The 17866-nt window shown below is 58.2% G+C and overlaps 1 protein-coding gene across 2 annotated transcripts in view; it reads left to right on the top strand.

Moving 5' to 3' along the window:
• The window catches only part of LOC142483924 (hormone-sensitive lipase-like), a 66389-nt gene extending 50546 nt beyond the window's left edge, over positions 1–15843 (top strand). Inside the window, exons 1-2 of one of the 2 annotated variants that reach the window (XM_075583848.1) lie at positions 12134–12269; positions 15211–15836. In XM_075583848.1, the coding sequence (XP_075439963.1) occupies positions 15228–15788 (561 nt within the window). In that variant the 5' untranslated portion in view covers positions 12134–12269; positions 15211–15227 and the 3' untranslated portion in view covers positions 15789–15836. Of the gene's footprint in view, positions 1–12133; positions 12270–15210 lie in introns of those variants that run through there. The other variant, XM_075583847.1, reaches the window with a different exon arrangement.
• The last annotated feature ends 2023 nt before the right edge of the window (positions 15844–17866 follow it).

The raw sequence follows: 17866 nt of genomic DNA, 5'->3' as shown, positions 1-17866 counted from the left end.
GTGGTCCCCTGTTATTCCCATGTAGTGAGTGTGGGCCCTGCCACGTGGTCCCCTGTTATTCCCATGTAGTGATTGTTGGCCCTGCCACGTGGTCCCCTGTTATTCCCATGTAGTGAGTGTGGGCCCTGCCACGTGGTCCCCTGTTATTCCCATGTAGTGATTGTCGGCCCTGCTATGTGGTCCCCTGTGAGTCCCATGTTGTGAGTGTGGGACCTGCCACGTGGTCCCCTGCTATTCCCATGTACTGAGTGTGGGACCTGCCACGTGGTCCCCTGTTATTCCCTTGCTGTGATTGTCGGCCCTGCCACGTGGTCCCCTGTTATTCCCATGCTGTGAGTGTCGGCCCTGCCACGTGGTCCCCTGTTATTCCCATGTAGTGATTGTTGGCCCTGCCACGTGGTCCCCTGTTATTCCCATGTAGTGAATGTGGGCCCTGCCACGTGGTCCCCTGTTATTCCCATGTAGTGAGTGTGGGACCTGCCACGTGGTCCCCTGTTATTCCCATGTAGTGAGTGTGGGACCAGCCACGTTGTCCACTGTTATTCCCATGTTGTGATTGTCGGCCCTGCCACGTGGACCACTGTTATTCCCATGTTGTGATTGTCGGCCCTGCCACGTGGTCCCCTGTTATTCCCATGTAGTGATTGTTGGCCCTGCCACGTGGTCCCCTGTTATTCCCATGTTGTGAGTGTGGGACCTGCCACGTGGTCCCCTGTTATTCCCATGTAGTGATTGTCGGCCCTGCCACGTGGTCCCCTGTTATTCCCATGTAGTGATTGTTGGCCCTGCCACGTGGTCCCCTGTTATTCCCATGTAGTGATTGTCGGCCCTGCCACGTGGTGCCCTCTTATTCCCATGTAGTGAGTGTGGGCCCTGCCACGTGGTCCCCTGTGAGTCCCATGTTGTGAGTGTGGGACCAGCCACGTGGACACCTGTTATTCCCATGTAGTGATTGTTGGCCCTGCCACGTGGTGCCCTCTTATTCCCATGTAGTGAGTGTGGGCCCTGCCACGTGGTGCCCTGTTATTCCCATGTAGTGATTGTTGGCCCTGTTACGTGGTCCCCTGTTATTCCCATGTAGTGAGTGTGGGACCTGCCATGTGGTCCCCTGTTATTCCCATGTTGTGAGTGTGGGACCAGCCACGTGGTCCCCTGTTATTCCCATGTTGTGATTGTCGGCCCTGCCACGTGGTCCCCTCTTATTCCCATGTTGTGATTGTCGGCCCTGCCACGTGGTCCCCTGTGAGTCCCATGTTGTGAGTGTGGGACCTGCCACGTGGTCCCCTGCTATTCCCATGTACTGAGTGTGGGACCTGCCACGTGGTCCCCTGTTATTCCCTTGCTGTGATTGTCGGCCCTGCCACGTGGTCCCCTGTTATTCCCATGCTGTGAGTGTCGGCCCTGCCACGTGGTCCCCTGTTATTCCCATGTAGTGATTGTTGGCCCTGCCACGTGGTCCCCTGTTATTCCCATGTAGTGAATGTGGGCCCTGCCACGTGGTCCCCTGTTATTCCCATGTAGTGAGTGTGGGACCTGCCACGTGGTCCCCTGTTATTCCCATGTAGTGATTGTCGGCCCTGCCACGTGGACCACTGTTATTCCCATGTTGTGATTGTCGGCCCTGCCACGTGGTCCCCTGTTATTCCCATGTAGTGATTGTTGGCCCTGCCACGTGGTCCCCTGTTATTCCCATGTTGTGAGTGTGGGACCTGCCACGTGGTCCCCTGTTATTCCCATGTAGTGATTGTCGGCCCTGCCACGTGGTCCCCTGTTATTCCCATGTAGTGATTGTTGGCCCTGCCACGTGGTCCCCTGTTATTCCCATGTAGTGATTGTCGGCCCTGCCACGTGGTGCCCTCTTATTCCCATGTAGTGAGTGTGGGCCCTGCCACGTGGTCCCCTGTGAGTCCCATGTTGTGAGTGTGGGACCAGCCACGTGGACACCTGTTATTCCCATGTAGTGATTGTTGGCCCTGCCACGTGGTGCCCTCTTATTCCCATGTAGTGAGTGTGGGCCCTGCCACGTGGTGCCCTGTTATTCCCATGTAGTGATTGTTGGCCCTGTTACGTGGTCCCCTGTTATTCCCATGTAGTGAGTGTGGGACCTGCCATGTGGTCCCCTGTTATTCCCATGTTGTGAGTGTGGGACCAGCCACGTGGTCCCCTGTTATTCCCATGTTGTGATTGTCGGCCCTGCCACGTGGTCCCCTCTTATTCCCATGTTGTGATTGTCGGCCCTGCCACGTGGTCCCCTGTTATTCCCATGTAGTGAGTGTGGGCCCTGCCACGTGGTCCCCTGCTATTCCCATGTACTGAGTGTGGGACCTGCCACGTGGTCTCCTGTTATTCCCATGCTGTGATTGTCGGCCCTGCCACGTGGTCCCCTGTTATTCCCATGTAGTGTGGGACCTGCCACGTGGTCCCCTGTTATTCCCATGTTGTGATTGTCGGCCCTGCCACGTGGTCCCCTGTTATTCCCATGTAGTGAGTGTGGGACCTGCCACGTGGTCCCCTGTTATTCCTATGTAGTGTGGGACCTGCCACGTGGTGCCCTGTTATTCCCATGTTGTGATTGTCGGCCCTGTCACGTGGTCCCCTGTTATTCCCATGTAGTGATTGTCGGCCCTGCCACGTGGTCCTCTGTTATTCCTATGTAGTGTGGGACCTGCCACGTGGTCCCCTGTTATTCCCATGTTGTGATTGTCGGCCCTGCCACGTGGTCCCGTTATTCCCATGTAGTGTGGGACCTGCCACGTGGTCCCCTGCTTTTCCCATGTACTGAGTGTGGGACCTGCCACGTGGTCCCCTGTTATTCCCATGTAGTGATTGTCGGCCCTGCCACGTGGTGCCCTGTTATTCCCATGTAGTGATTGTCGGCCCTGTTACGTGGTCGCCTGTGAGTCCCATGTTGTGAGTGTGGGACCTGCCACGTGGTCCCCTGCTATTCCCATGTACTGAGTGTGGGACCTGCCACGTGGTCCCCTGTTATTCCCATGCTGTGATTGTCGGCCCTGCCACGTGGTCCCCTGTTATTCCCATGTAGTGATTGTCGGCCCTGCCACGTGGTCCTCTGTTATTCCTATGTAGTGTGGGACCTGCCACGTGGTCCCCTGTTATTCCCATGTAGTGATTGTCGGCCCTGCCACGTGGTCTCCTGTTATTCCCATGTAGTGTGGGACCTGCCACGTGGTCCCCTGTTATTCCCATGTTGTGATTGTCGGCCCTGCCACGTGGTCCCCTGTTATTCCCATGTAGTGAGTGTGGGACCAGCCACGGGGTCCCCTGTTATTCCCATGTAGTGAGTGTGGGACCTGCCACGTGGTCCCCTGTTATTCCCATGTAGTGAGTGTGGGACCTGCCACGTGGTCCCCTGTTATTCCCATGTAGTGAGTGTGGGACCTGCCACGTGGTCCCCTGTTATTCCCATGTAGTGAGTGTGGGACCTGCCACGTGGTCCCCTGTTATTCCCATGTAGTGAGTGTGGGCCCTGCCACGTGGTCCCCTGTTATTCCCATGTAGTGATTGTTGGCCCTGCCACGTGGTGCCCTCTTATTCCCATGTAGTGAGTGTGGGCCCTGCCACGTGGTGCCCTGTTATTCCCATGTAGTGATTGTTGGCCCTGTTACGTGGTCCCCTGTTATTCCCATGTAGTGAGTGTGGGACCTGCCATGTGGTCCCCTGTTATTCCCATGTTGTGAGTGTGGGACCAGCCACGTGGTCCCCTGTTATTCCCATGTTGTGAGTGTGGGACCAGCCACGTGGTCCTCTGTTATTCCCATGTTGTGATTGTCGGCCCTGCCACGTGGTCCCCTCTTATTCCCATGTTGTGATTGTCGGCCCTGCCACGTGGTCCCCTGTTATTCCCATGTAGTGAGTGTGGGCCCTGCCACGTGGTCCCCTGCTATTCCCATGTACTGAGTGTGGGACCTGCCACGTGGTCTCCTGTTATTCCCATGCTGTGATTGTCGGCCCTGCCACGTGGTCCCCTGTTATTCCCATGTAGTGTGGGACCTGCCACGTGGTCCCCTGTTATTCCCATGTTGTGATTGTCGGCCCTGCCACGTGGTCCCCTGTTATTCCCATGTAGTGAGTGTGGGACCTGCCACGTGGTCCCCTGTTATTCCTATGTAGTGTGGGACCTGCCACGTGGTGCCCTGTTATTCCCATGTTGTGATTGTCGGCCCTGTCACGTGGTCCCCTGTTATTCCCATGTAGTGATTGTCGGCCCTGCCACGTGGTCCTCTGTTATTCCTATGTAGTGTGGGACCTGCCACGTGGTCCCCTGTTATTCCCATGTTGTGATTGTCGGCCCTGCCACGTGGTCCCGTTATTCCCATGTAGTGTGGGACCTGCCACGTGGTCCCCTGTTATTCCCATGTTGTGATTGTCGGCCCTGCCACGTGGTCCCCTGTTATTCCCATGTAGTGTGGGACCTGCCACGTGGTCCCCTGCTATTCCCATGTACTGAGTGTGGGACCTGCCACGTGGTCCCCTGTTATTCCCATGCTGTGATTGTCGGCCCTGCCACGTGGTCCCCTGTTATTCCCATGTAGTGATTGTCGGCCCTGCCACGTGGTCCCCTGTTATTCCCATGTAGTGTGGGACCTGCCACGTGGTCCCCTGTTATTCCCATGTTGTGATTGTCGGCCCTGCCACGTGGTCCCCTGTTATTCCCATGTTGTGAGTGTGGGACCTGCCACGTGGTCCCCTGTTATTCCCATGTTGTGTTTGTCGGCCCTGCCACGTAGTCCCCTGTTATTCCCATGTTGTGAGTGTGGGACCTGCCACGTGGTCCCCTGTTATTCCCATGTTGTGTTTGTCGGCCCTGCCACGTAGTCCCCTGTTATTCCCATGTTGTGAGTGTGGGACCTGCCACGTGGTCCTGTGTTGCTGTTGTTCTCAGTCTCGTGTTGTTGTCCCTGCCACGTGGTCCTGTGTCCCCGTCCCCCCTCCCGTGTCCTGGCTCCGTCTCCCTGTACAGAGGCCGTCACTGATTCACTTGTTTACCACAATCTGGGGTCTCTCAGGACTGGGGGGGGGGGGAGGGGGTGTGACACGATCCGATCACCCCACGGAGGGAGTGATACTCTGCAGGCACTGTGGGCTAAAGGAGTCACATTCTGCAGGGGTCTGGGCATGAAGGAGGAATGCTCTGCAAGGAATGTGGGCATGGAGGAATGCTCTGCAGGGGATCTGGGAAGGAAGGAGGGATGCTCTGCAGGGGATGTGTAAGGAGTTTGTAGAGAGGGGACGGGGGTGCGATGCTCTGCAGGGGATGTGTAAGGAGTTTGTAGAGGGGGACGGGGGTGCGATGCTCTGCAGGGGATGTGTAAGGAGTTTGTAGAGAGGGGACGGGGGTGCGATGCTCTGCAGGGGATGTGTAAGGAGTTTGTAGAGAGGGGACAGGGGTGCGATGCTCTGCAGGGGATGTGTAAGAGGAGTAGGTAGAGAGGGGACGGGGTGCGATGCTCTGCAGGGGATGTGTAAGAGGAGTTTGTAGAGAGGGGATGTGGGTGCGATGCTCTGCAGGGGATGTGTAAGAGGAGTTTGTAGAGAGGGGACAGGGGTGCGATGCTCTGCAGAGGATGTGTAAGAGGAGTTTGTAGAGAGGGGCGGGGGTGCGATGCTCTGCAGGGGATGTGTAAAAGTTTGTAGAGAGGCCTCGGGACGGGGGTGCGATGCTCTGCATGGGATGTGTAAGAGTTTGTAGAGAGGGGACGGGGGTGCGATGCTCTGCAGGGGATGTGTAAGAGGGTTTTGTAGAGAGGCCTCGGGACGGGGGTGCGATGCTCTGCAGGGGACGTGTAAGATTTTGTAGAGAGGCCTCGGGACGGGGGTGCAATGCTCTGCAGGGGATGTGTAAGAGTTTGTAGAGAGGGGACGGGGTGCAATGCTCTGCAGGGGATGTGTAAGAGGAGTTTGTAGAGAGGGGACGGGGGTGCGATGCTCTGCAGGGGATGAGTAAGAGGAGTTTGTAGAGAGGGGACAGGGGTGCGATGCTCTGCAGGGGATGTGTAAGAGGAGTTTGTAGAGAGGGGCGGGGGTGCAATGCTCTGCAGGGGATGTGTAAGAGGAGTTTGTAGAGAGGGGACGGGGGTGCGATGCTCTGCAGGGGATGTGTAAGGAGTTTGTAGAGAGGGGACGGGGGTGCGATGCTCTGCAGGGGATGTGTAAGGAGTTTGTAGAGAGGGGACGGGGGTGCGATGCTCTGCAGGGGATGTGTAAGGAGTTTGTAGAGAGGCCTCGGGACGGGGGTGCAATGCTCTGCAGGGGATGTGTAAGAGTTTGTAGAGAGGGGACAGGGGTGCGATGCTCTGCAGGGGATGTGTAAGAGGAGTTTGTAGAGAGGGGACGGGGGTGCGATGCTCTGCAGGGGATGAGTAAGAGGAGTTTGTAGAGAGGGGACAGGGGTGCGATGCTCTGCAGGGGATGTGTAAGAGGAGTTTGTAGAGAGGGGACAGGGGTGCGATGCTCTGCAGGGGATTTGTAAGAGGAGTTTGTAGAGAGGGGCGGGGGTGCGATGCTCTGCAGGGGATGTGTAAGGAGTTTGTAGAGAGGCCTCGGGACGGGGGTGCGATGCTCTGCAGGGGATGTGTAAGAGTTTGTAGAGAGGCCTCGGGACGGGGGTGCGATGCTCTGCATGGGATGTGTAAGAGTTTGTAGAGAGGGGACGGGGTGCGATGCTCTGCAGGGGATGTGTAAGAGGGTTTTGTAGAGAGGCCTCGGGACGGGGGTGCGATGCTCTGCAGGGGACGTGTAAGATTTTGTAGAGAGGCCTCGGGACGGGGGTGCAATGCTCTGCAGGGGATGTGTAAGAGTTTGTAGAGAGGGGACGGGGGTGCAATGCTCTGCAGGGGATGTGTAAGAGGAGTTTGTAGAGAGGGGACGGGGGTGCGATGCTCTGCAGGGGATGAGTAAGAGGAGTTTGTAGAGAGGGGACAGGGGTGCGATGCTCTGCAGGGGATGTGTAAGAGGAGTTTGTAGAGAGGGGCGGGGGTGCGATGCTCTGCAGGGGATGTGTAAGAGGAGATTGTAGAGAGGGGACGGGGGTGCGATGCTCTGCAGGGGATGTGTAAGAGGAGTTTGTAGAGAGGGGACGGGGGTGCGATGCTCTGCAGAGGATGTGTAAGAGGAGTTTGTAGAGAGGGGACAGGGGTGCGATGCTCTGCAGAGGATGTGTAAGAGGAGTTTGTTGAGAGGGGCGGGGGTGCGATACTCTGCAGGGGATGTGTAAGAGTTTGTAGAGAGTGGACGGGGGTGCGATGCTCTGCAGGGGATGTGTAAGGAGTTTGTAGAGAGGGGACGGGGGTGCGATGCTCTGCAGAGGATGTGTAAGAGGAGTTTGTAGAGAGGGGCGGGGGTGCAATGCTCTGCAGGGGATGTGTAAGAGGAGTTTGTAGAGAGGGGACGGGGGTGCGATGCTCTGCAGGGGATGTGTAAGGAGTTTGTAGAGAGGGGACGGGGGTGCGATGCTCTGCAGGGGATGTGTAAGGAGTTTGTAGAGAGGGGACAGGGGTGCGATGCTCTGCAGGGGATGTGTAAGAGGAGTAGGTAGAGAGGGGACGGGGGTGCGATGCTCTGCAGGGGATGTGTAAGAGGAGTTTGTAGAGAGGGGACGGGGGTGCGATGCTCTGCAGGGGATGTGTAAGAGGAGTTTGTAGAGAGGGGACGGGGGTGCGATGCTCTGCAGAGGATGTGTAAGAGGAGTTTGTAGAGAGGGGACAGGGGTGCGATGCTCTGCAGAGGATGTGTAAGAGGAGTTTGTTGAGAGGGGCGGGGGTGCGATACTCTGCAGGGGATGTGTAAGAGTTTGTAGAGAGGTTGACGGGGGTGCGATGCTCTGCAGGGGATGTGGAAAAGTTTGTAGAGAGGCCTCGGGACGGGGGTGCGATGCTCTGCAGGGGATGTGTAAGAGTTTGTAGAGAGGCCTCGGGACGGGGGTGCGATGCTCTGCAGGGGATGTGTAAGAGGAGTTTGTAGAGAGGGGACGGGGGTGCGATGCTCTGCAGGGGATGTGTAAGAGGAGTTTGTAGAGAGGGGACGGGGGTGCGATGCTCTGCAGGGGATGTGTAAGAGGAGTTTGTAGAGAGGGGACGGGGGTGCGATGCTCTGCAGGGGATGTGTAAGAGGAGTTTGTAGAGAGGGGACGGGGGTGCGATGCTCTGCAGTGTATGTGTAAGAGGAGTTTGTAGAAAGGGGACGGGCGTGCGATGCTCTGCAGGGGATGTGTAAGAGTTTGTAGAGAGTGGACGGGGGTGCAATGCTCTGCAGGGATGTGTAAGGAGTTTGTAGAGAGGGGACGGGGGTGCGATGCTCTGCAGGGGATGTGTAAGGAGTTTGTAGAGAGGGGACGGGGGTGCGATGCTCTGCAGGGGATGTGTAAGAGGAGTTTGTAGAGAGGGGATGGGGGTGCGATGCTCTGCAGGGGATGTGTAAGGAGTTTGTAGAGAGGGGACGGGGGTGCAATGCTCTGCAGGGGATGTGTAAGGAGTTTGTAGAGGGGACGGGGGTGCGATGCTCTGCATGGGATGTGTAAGGAGTTTGTAGAGGGGACGGGGGTGCGATGCTCTGCGAGTCCCTGGCTGGCCGGGTGTGTGGATGTGTTGCTGTACAGAGGGCAGTGTGAGCACAGGGCAGGGAGACCCGTTCATTCTCAGTCATGTGACCCCACGGTGCCGGGCAGAACCTGGCTGACCCGCTGAGCTCTCAGCTGGGCACAAGAGGCCCATTGTGTGCTAATCTGCCCGACATCAGTAATGCACGGGGGCAAGAAGGGGCACAGGGACAGGTGTGTGACAGGGACAGGGGTGTGACAGGGACAGGTGTGTCACAGTGACAGGTGTGTGACAGGGGGCAAGAAGGGGCACAGGGACAGGGGTGTGACAGGGACAGGGGTGTGACAGGGACAGGTGTGTCACAGTGACAGGTGTGTGACAGGGGGCAAGAAGGGGCACAGGGACAGGGGTGTGACAGGGACAGGTGTGTGACAGGGACAGGTGTGTGACAGGGACAGGTGTGTGACAGGGACAGGTGTGTGACAGGGACAGGTGTGTGACAGGGACAGGTGTGTGACAGGGACAGGTGTGTGACAGGGACAGGTGTGTGACAGGGACAGGTGTGTGACAGGGACAGGTGTGTGACAGGGACAGGTGTGTGACAGGGACAGGTGTGTGACAGTGACAGGTGTGTCACAGTGACAGGTGTGTGACAGGGACAGGTGTGTGACAGGGGGCAAGAAGGGGCACAGGGACAGGGGTGTGACAGGGACAGGTTTGTGACAGGGAGCCGGGCAGTGTGACAGGGGGCTGAGCAGTGTCACAGGGACAGGTGTGTGACAGGGAGCCGGGCAGTGTGACAGGGGGCCGCACAGTGTCACAGGGACAGGTGTGTGACAGGGAGCCGGGCAGTGTGACAGGGGGCCGCACAGTGTCACAGGGACAGGTGTGTGACAGGGAGCCGGGCAGTGTGACAGGGGGCCGCACAGTGTCACAGGGACAGGGAGCCGAGCAGTGTCACAGGGACAGGGGGCCGCACAGTGTCACAGGGACAGGGAGCCGAGCAGTGTCACAGGGACAGGGAGCCGAGCAGTGTCACAGTGACAGGGGGCCGAGCAGTGTCACAGGGACAGGGAGCCGAGCAGTGTCACAGGGACAGGGAGCCGCACAGTGTCACAGGGACAGGGAGCCGCACAGTGTCACAGGGACAGGGAGCCGAGCAGTGTCACAGGGACAGGGAGCCGAGCAGTGTCACAGGGACAGGGAGCCGAGCAGTGTCACAGGGACAGGGAGCCGAGCAGTGTCACAGGGACAGGGGGCCGGGCAGTGTCACAGGGACAGGTGTGTGACAGGGAGCCGCACAGTGTCACAGGGACAGGTGTGTGACAGGGACAGGTGTGTGACAGGGAGCCGGGCAGTGTCACAGGGACAGGGGGCCGGGCAGTGTCACAGGGACAGGGGGCCGGGCAGTGTCACAGGGACATGTGTGTGACAGGGAGCCGGGCAGTGTCACAGGGACAGGGGGCCGGGCAGTGTCACAGGGACAGGTGTGTGACAGGGAGCCGGGCAGTGTGACAGGGGGCCGCACAGTGTCACAGGGACAGGTGTGTGACAGGGAGCCGGGCAGTGTGACAGGGGGCCGCACAGTGTCACAGGGACAGGTGTGTGACAGGGAGCCGGGCAGTGTGACAGGGGGCCGCACAGTGTCACAGGGACAGGGAGCCGAGCAGTGTCACAGGGACAGGGGGCCGCACAGTGTCACAGGGACAGGGAGCCGAGCAGTGTCACAGGGACAGGGGGCCGAGCAGTGTCACAGGGACAGGGAGCCGCACAGTGTCACAGGGACAGGGAGCCGAGCAGTGTCACAGGGACAGGGAGCCGAGCAGTGTCACAGGGACAGGGAGCCGAGCAGTGTCACAGGGACAGGGGGCCGGGCAGTGTCACAGGGACAGGTGTGTGACAGGGAGCCGCACAGTGTGACAGGGACAGGTGTGTGACAGGGACAGGTGTGTGACAGGGACAGGTGTGTGACAGGGAGCCGGGCAGTGTCACAGGGACAGGGGGCCGGGCAGTGTCACAGGGACAGGGGGCCGGGCAGTGTCACAGGGACATGTGTGTGACAGGGAGCCGGGCAGTGTCACAGGGACAGGGGGCCGGGCAGTGTCACAGGGACAGGGGGCCGGGCAGTGTCACAGGGACAGGTGTGTGACAGGGAGCCGCACAGTGTCACAGGGACAGGTATGTGACAGTGACAGGTGTGTGACAGGGGGCCGGGCAGTGTCACAGTGACAGGGGGCCGAGCAGTGTCACGGGGACAGGGGGCCGGGCAGTGTCACAGTGACAGGGGGCCGGGCAGTGTCACAGGGACAGGGGGCCGGGCAGTGTCACAGTGACAGGTGTGTGACAGGGAGCCGCACAGTGTCACAGTGACAGGTGTGTGACAGGGAGCCGCACAGTGTCACAGTGACAGGGGGCCGGGCAGTGTCACAGGGACAGGTGTGTGACAGGGAGCCTCACAGGGACAGGGGGCCGGGCAGTGTCACAGGGACAGGTGTGTGACAGGGAGCCGCACAGTGTCACAGGGACAGGTGTGTGACAGGGAGCCGGGCAGGGACAGGGGGCCGGGCAGTGTCAAAGGGACAGGGAGCCGCACAGTGTCACAGGGACAAGGACAGGTGTGTGACAGGGGGCAGCACAGTGTCACAGGGACACGGACAGGTGTGTGACAGGGAGCCGCACAGTGTCACAGGGACAAGGACAGGTGTGTGACAGGGGGCAGCACAGTGTCACAGGGACAGGTGTGTGACAGGGACAGGTGTGTGACAGGGACAGGTGTGTGACAGGGACAGGTGTGTGACAGGGACAGGTGTGTGACAGGGACAGGTGTGTGACAGGGACAGGTGTGTGACAGGGACAGGTGTGTGACAGGGAGCCGGGCAGTGTCACAGGGACAGGGGGCCGGGCAGTGTCACAGTGACAGGTGTGTGACAGGGAGCCGGGCAGTGTCACAGGGAGCCGCACAGTGTCACAGGGACAGGTTTGTGACAGGGAGCCGGGCAGTGTCACAGGGAGCCGCACAGTGTCACAGTGACAGGTGTGTGACAGGGAGCCGCACAGTGTCACAGTGACAGGTGTGTGACAGGGACAGGTGTGTGACAGGGACAGGTGTGTGACAGGGACAGGTGTGTGACAGGGAGCCTCACAGGGACAGGTGTGTGACAGGGAGCCGGGCAGTGTCACAGGGACAGGGGGCCGGGCAGTGTCACAGTGACAGGTGTGTGACAGGGAGCCGCACAGTGTCACAGGGACAGGGGGCCGGGCAGTGTCACAGGGACAGGTGTGTGACAGGGAGCCGCACAGTGTCACAGTGACAGGTGTGTGACAGGGAGCCGCACAGTGTCACAGGGACAGGTGTGTGACAGGGAGCCGCACAGTGTCACAGGGACAGGTGTGTGACAGAGAGCCGCACAGTGTCACAGGGACAGGTGTGTGACAGGGGGCCGCACAGTGTCACAGTGACAGGGGGCGAGTGTCACAGTGACAGGGGGCCGGGCAATGTCACAGTGACAGGGGGCCGGGCAGTGTCACAGTGACAGGGGGCCGGGCAGTGTCACAGTGACAGGGGGCCGGGCAGTGTCACAGTGACAGGGGGCCGGGCAAGGGGCTTGGTCTGGCTTTAGCTCCCTCCCTCTGGTTTATATCTGAGGTGGAGCCGGTTACAGTGAGATCGTGTAACAGAGACTCGCAGAGGCAAGAGGAGGCTTCATACAGCAGGTACAGGGGAGGGGGCTTCATACAGCAGGTACAGGGGAGGGGGCTTCATACAGCAGGTACAGGGGAGGGGGCTTCATACAGCAGGTACAGGGGAGGGGGCTTACATACCGCAGGTACAGGGGAGGGGGGCTTCATACAGCAGGTACAGGGGAGGGGGCTTCATACAGCAGGTACAGGGGAGGGGGCTTCATACAGCAGGTACAGGGGAGGGGGCTTCATACAGCAGGTACAGGGGAGGGGGCTTACATACAGCAGGTACAGGGGAGGGGGGCTTCATACAGCAGGTACAGGGGAGGGGGCTTCATACAGCAGGTACAGGGGAGGGGGCTTACATACAGCAGGTACAGGGGAGGGGGGCTTCATACAGCAGGTACAGGGGAGGGGGCTTCATACAGCAGGTACAGGGGAGGGGGCTTACATACCGCAGGTACAGGGGAGGAGACTTCATACAGCAGGTACAGGGGAGGGGGCTTCATACCTCAGGTACAGGGGAGGGGGCTTCATACCTCAGGTACAGGGGAGGGGGCTTCATACCGCAGGTACAGGGGAGGGGGCTTCATACGGCAGGTACAGGGGAGGGGGCTTCATACGGCAGGTACAGGGGAGGGGGCTTCATACCGCAGGTACAGGGGAGGGGGCTTCATACAGCAGGTACAGGGGAGGGGGCTTACATACAGCAGGTACAGGGGAGGGGGGCTTCATACAGCAGGTACAGGGGAGGGGGCTTCATACAGCAGGTACAGGGGAGGGGGCTTACATACCGCAGGTACAGGGGAGGAGACTTCATACAGCAGGTACAGGGGAGGGGGATTCATACGGCAGGTACAGGGGAGGGGGCTTCATACAGCAGGTACAGGAGAGGAGACTTCATACCTCAGGTACAAGGGAGGGGGCTTCATACCTCAGGTACAGGGGAGGGGGCTTCATACTGCAGGTACAGGGGAGGGGGCTTCATACCGCAGGTACAGGGGAGGGGGGCTTCATACCGCAGGTACAGGGGAGGGGGCTTCATACCGCAGGTACAGGGGAGGGGGCTTCATACCGCAGGTACAGGGGAGGGGGCTTCATACCGCAGGTACAGGGGAGGGGGCTTCATACAGCAGGTACAGAGGAGGGGGCTTCATACCGCAGGTACAGGGGAGGGGGCTTCATACAGCAGGTACAGAGGAGGGGGCTTCATACCGCAGGTACAGGGGAGGGGGCTTCATACGGCAGGTACAGGGGAGGGCCTTCATACAGCAGGTACAGGGGAGGGGGCTTCATACCGCAGGTACAGGGGAGGGGGCTTCATACCGTGATGGGGTGAGATAATTATTGGCTGTATGATGAGGTGAGATAATTATTGGCTGTATGATGATGGGGTGAGATAATTATTGGCTGTATGATGATGGGGTGAGGGAGATAATTATTGGCTGTATGATGATGGGGTGAGATAATTATTGGCTGTATGATGGGGTGAGAATTATTTCCTGTATGATGGGATGAGATAATTACTGGCTGAATGATGGGGTGAGATAATTACTGGCTGTATGATGAGGATGAGGTGAGATAATTATTGGCTGTATGATGAGGACGAGGTGAGATAATTATTGGCTGTATGATGAGGACGAGGTGAGATAATTATTGGCTGTATGATGATGGGGTGAGATAATTATTGGCTGTATGATGATGGGGTGAGATAATTATTGGCTTTATGATGAGGATGAGGTGAGATAATTATTGGCTGTATGATGATGGGGTTAGATAATTATTGGCTGTATGATGAGGATGAGGTGAGATAATTATTGGCTGTGCGATGAGGATGAGGCGAGATAATTATTGGCTGTATGATGATGGGGTGAGAATTATTGGCTGTATGATGATGGGGTGAGAGAATTATTGGCTGTATGATGAGGACGAGGTGAGATAATTACTGGCTGAATGATGGGGTGAGATAATTACTGGCTGTATGATGATGGGGTGAGATAATTATTGGCTGTATGATGAGGACGAGGTGAGATAATTATTGGCTGTATGATGAGGACGAGGTGAGATAATTATTGGCTGTATGATGATGGGGTGAGATAATGATTGGCTGTATGATGATGGGGTGAGATAATTATTGGCTGTATGATGATGGGGTGAGATAATTATTGGCTGTATGATGATGGGGTGAGATAATTATTGGCTGTATGATGAGGACGAGGTGAGATCATTATTGGCTGTATGATGATGGGGTGAGATAATTATTGGCTGTATGATGATGGGGTGAGATTATTGGCTGTATGATGATGGGGTGAGATAATTATTGGCTGAATGATGGGGTGAGATAATTACTGGCTGAATGATGGGGTGAGATAATTACTGGCTGTATGATGAGGACGAGGTGAGATAATTATTGGCTGTATGATGAGGACGAGGTGAGATAATTACTGGCTGTATGATGATGGGGTGAGATAATTATTGGCTGTATGATGATGGGGTGAGATAATTATTGGCTGTATGATGATGGGGTGAGATAATTATTGGCTGTATGATGATGGGGTGAGATAATTATTGGCTGTATGATGAGGACGAGGTGAGATAATTACTGGCTGTATGATGATGGGGTGAGATAATTATTGGCTGTATGATGAGGACGAGGTGAGATAATTATTGGCTGTATGATGATGGGGTGAGATAATTATTGGCTGTATGATGATGGGGTGAGATAATTATTGGCTGTATGATGATGGGGTGAGATAATTTTTGGCTGTATGATGGGGTGAGAATTGTTTCCTGTATGATGGGGTGAGATAATTACTGGCTGTATGATGAGGACGGAGTGAATTATGTTACATGCCTGAGCGCCCTGGCGCCCTGTGTGACGTGGCTCAGCGCCCTGTGTGACGCGTCTGACCACCTTTGTGACGCGGCTGACCACCTTTGTGACGCGGCTGACCGCCTGTCTGTGCCCTCCCAGGTGTGCCCCCCGAGCAGATGGACCCGCGGCCCCTGTTCCAGGCGTTGGACGCCCTGTGCCAGGATAACATGTGTTACTTCCGTGTTTCCGGCTCTGACGCGGGCGCCCGCCTGGTGCTGGCTTTATCCCGGATCCAGGAGCAGACGCGGGGTCTGGAGCCGTCTCTACGCGCTCTGGCCGCCGTGTGCCCGCTCTTTGACCTGGACTCCCACACCCCGGCCAACGGGTACCGCAGCCTGCTGAAGGTGGTGATGTCCTGTGCCCAGCACATCCTGCACAAGTGCCGCTATATCACCGCCAGCCGCCGCAGCCTCTTCTTCCGCGCTGTGCACAACTGTTTAGAGCTGGAGGCGTACGGCGCCGCGCTCACACAGCTCCGCGCACTGCTCTGCTTCGCACAGCGGCTGCTCACCGCCAACCAGCATGGGGACCTCTTCTTCCGGCAGGAGCGCGGCTTGTCCGAAGAGTTCCTGCGGGAGTACAGCACCATGCACAAGGGCTGCTTCTACGGGCGCTGCCTGGGCTTCCAGGTGAGGCCCCTCCTACACACCTGTGTCCCCCCTCACTCTCCCAGGTAACCTGGGCTCCCAGGTGAGGGCCCCTCCTACACACCTGTGTCCCCCTCACTCTCCCAGGTAACCTGGGCTCCCAGGTGAGGGCCCTCTCTACCACACACCTGTGTCCTCCTCACTCTCCCGGGTAACCTGGGCTCCCAGGTGAGGGCCCTCTCTACCACACACCTGTGTCCCCCTCACTCTCCCGGGTAACCTGGGCTTCCAGGTGAGGGCCCTCTCTACCACACACCTGTGTCCCCCTCACTCTCCCGGGTAACCTGGGCTTCCAGGTGAGGGCCCTCTCTACCACACACCTGTGTCCCCCTCACTCTCCCGGGTAACCTGGGCTTCCAGGTGAGGGCCCTCTCTACCACACACCTGTGTCCCCCTCACTCTCCCGGGTAACCTGGGCTTCCAGGTGAGGGCCCTCTCTACCACACACCTGTGTCCCCCTCACTCTCCCGGGTAACCTGGGCTTCCAGGTGAGGGCCCTCTCTACCACACACCTGTCCCCCCCCCACTCTCCCGGGTAACCTGGGCTCCCAGGTGAGGGCCCTCTCTACCACACACCTGTGTCCCCCTCACTCTCCCGGGTAACCTGGGCTTCCAGGTGAGGGCCCTCTCTACCACACACCTGTGTCCCCCTCACTCTCCCGGGTAACCTGGGCTCCCAGGTGAGGGCCCTCTCTACCACACACCTGTGTCCCCCTCACTCTCCCGGGTAACCTGGGCTCCCAGGTGAGGGCCCTCTCTACCACACACCTGTGTCCCCCCTCACTCTCCCGGGTAACCTGGGCTTCCAGGTGAGGGCCCTCTCTACCACACACCTGTGTCCCCCCTCACTCTCCCGGGTAACCTGGGCTTCCAGGTGAGGGCCCTCTCTACCACACACCTGTGTCCCCCTCACTCTCCCGGGTAACCTGGGCTCCCAGGTGAGGGCCCTCTCTACCACACACCTGTGTCCCCCTCACTCTCCCGGGTAACCTGGGCTTCCAGGTGAGGGCCCTCTCTACCACACACCTGTGTCCCCCTCACTCTCCCGGGTAACCTGGGCTTCCAGGTGAGGGCCCTCTCTACCGCACACCTGTGTCCCCCTCACTCTCCCGGGTAACCTGGGCTTCCAGGTGAGGGCCCTCTCTACCGCACACCTGTGTCCCCCTCACTCTCCCGGGTAACCTGGGCTTCCAGGTGAGGGCCCTCTCTACCACACACCTGTGTCCCCCTCACTCTCCCAGGTAACCTGGGCTTCCAGGTGAGGACCCCTCTCTTCTGTACACCTTTCTGTCCCCCTCATTGTCCCAGGTAACCGCTGCCTGCAGATTCTCATTTTCTCTCAGTGTCTCTCTCTCACTCTCTGTCTCTGTCTGTCTCTCTCACTGTCTCTCTCTGTCCCTCTCTGTCTCTCTCTGTCTCTGTCTGTCTCTCTCTGTCCCTCTCTGTCCCTCTCTGTCTCTCTCTGTCTCTCTCTGTCTCTCTCTGTCTCTCTCTGTACCTCTCTGTCTCTCTCTGTCTCTCTCTGTCTCTCTCTGTCCCTCTCTGTCCCTCTCTGTCCCTCTCTCTCACTCTCTGTCTCTCTCTGTCTCTCTCTGTCTCTCTCTGTCTCTCTCTGTCTCTCTCTGTCTCTCTCTGTCTCTCTCTGTCTCTCTCTGTCTCTCTCTGTCTCTCTCTGTCTCTCTCTGTCCCTCTCTGTCCCTCTCTGTCCCTCTCTGTCCCTCTCTGTCCCTCTCTGTCCCTCTCTGTCCCTCTCTGTCCCTCTCTGTCCCTCTCTGTCCCTCTCTGTCCCTCTCTGTCCCTCTCTGTCCCTCTCTGTCCCTCTCTGTCCCTCTCTGTCCCTCTCTGTCCCTCTCTGTCCCTCTCTGTCCCTCTCTGTCCCTCTCTGTCTCTCTCTGTCTCTCTTTTTCTCTTTCTCTCTCTGTCTCTGCGTTCACCAACCGCATCTCTGCCTGTGGCCAATGCCGGCACACAGTCTTTCAACAGTTCCACGAAGCTGGGGACATGGACCTTAGTTGGGGAGAGGGGGGTAAGGTCTTCCGCAACACCCATTGCTATTTGGAGGAACTGTATCCTTTCCGCTGCCGTCGAGGTTGGAGACCCCTCAACAA

This window comes from Ascaphus truei, unplaced genomic scaffold, assembly GCF_040206685.1.
Source record: "Ascaphus truei isolate aAscTru1 unplaced genomic scaffold, aAscTru1.hap1 HAP1_SCAFFOLD_394, whole genome shotgun sequence".
Lineage (NCBI taxonomy): Eukaryota > Metazoa > Chordata > Amphibia > Anura > Ascaphidae > Ascaphus > Ascaphus truei.
Note: the sequence above shows the minus strand (reverse complement) of the source record. Positions and strands in the feature narration are given on the sequence as shown.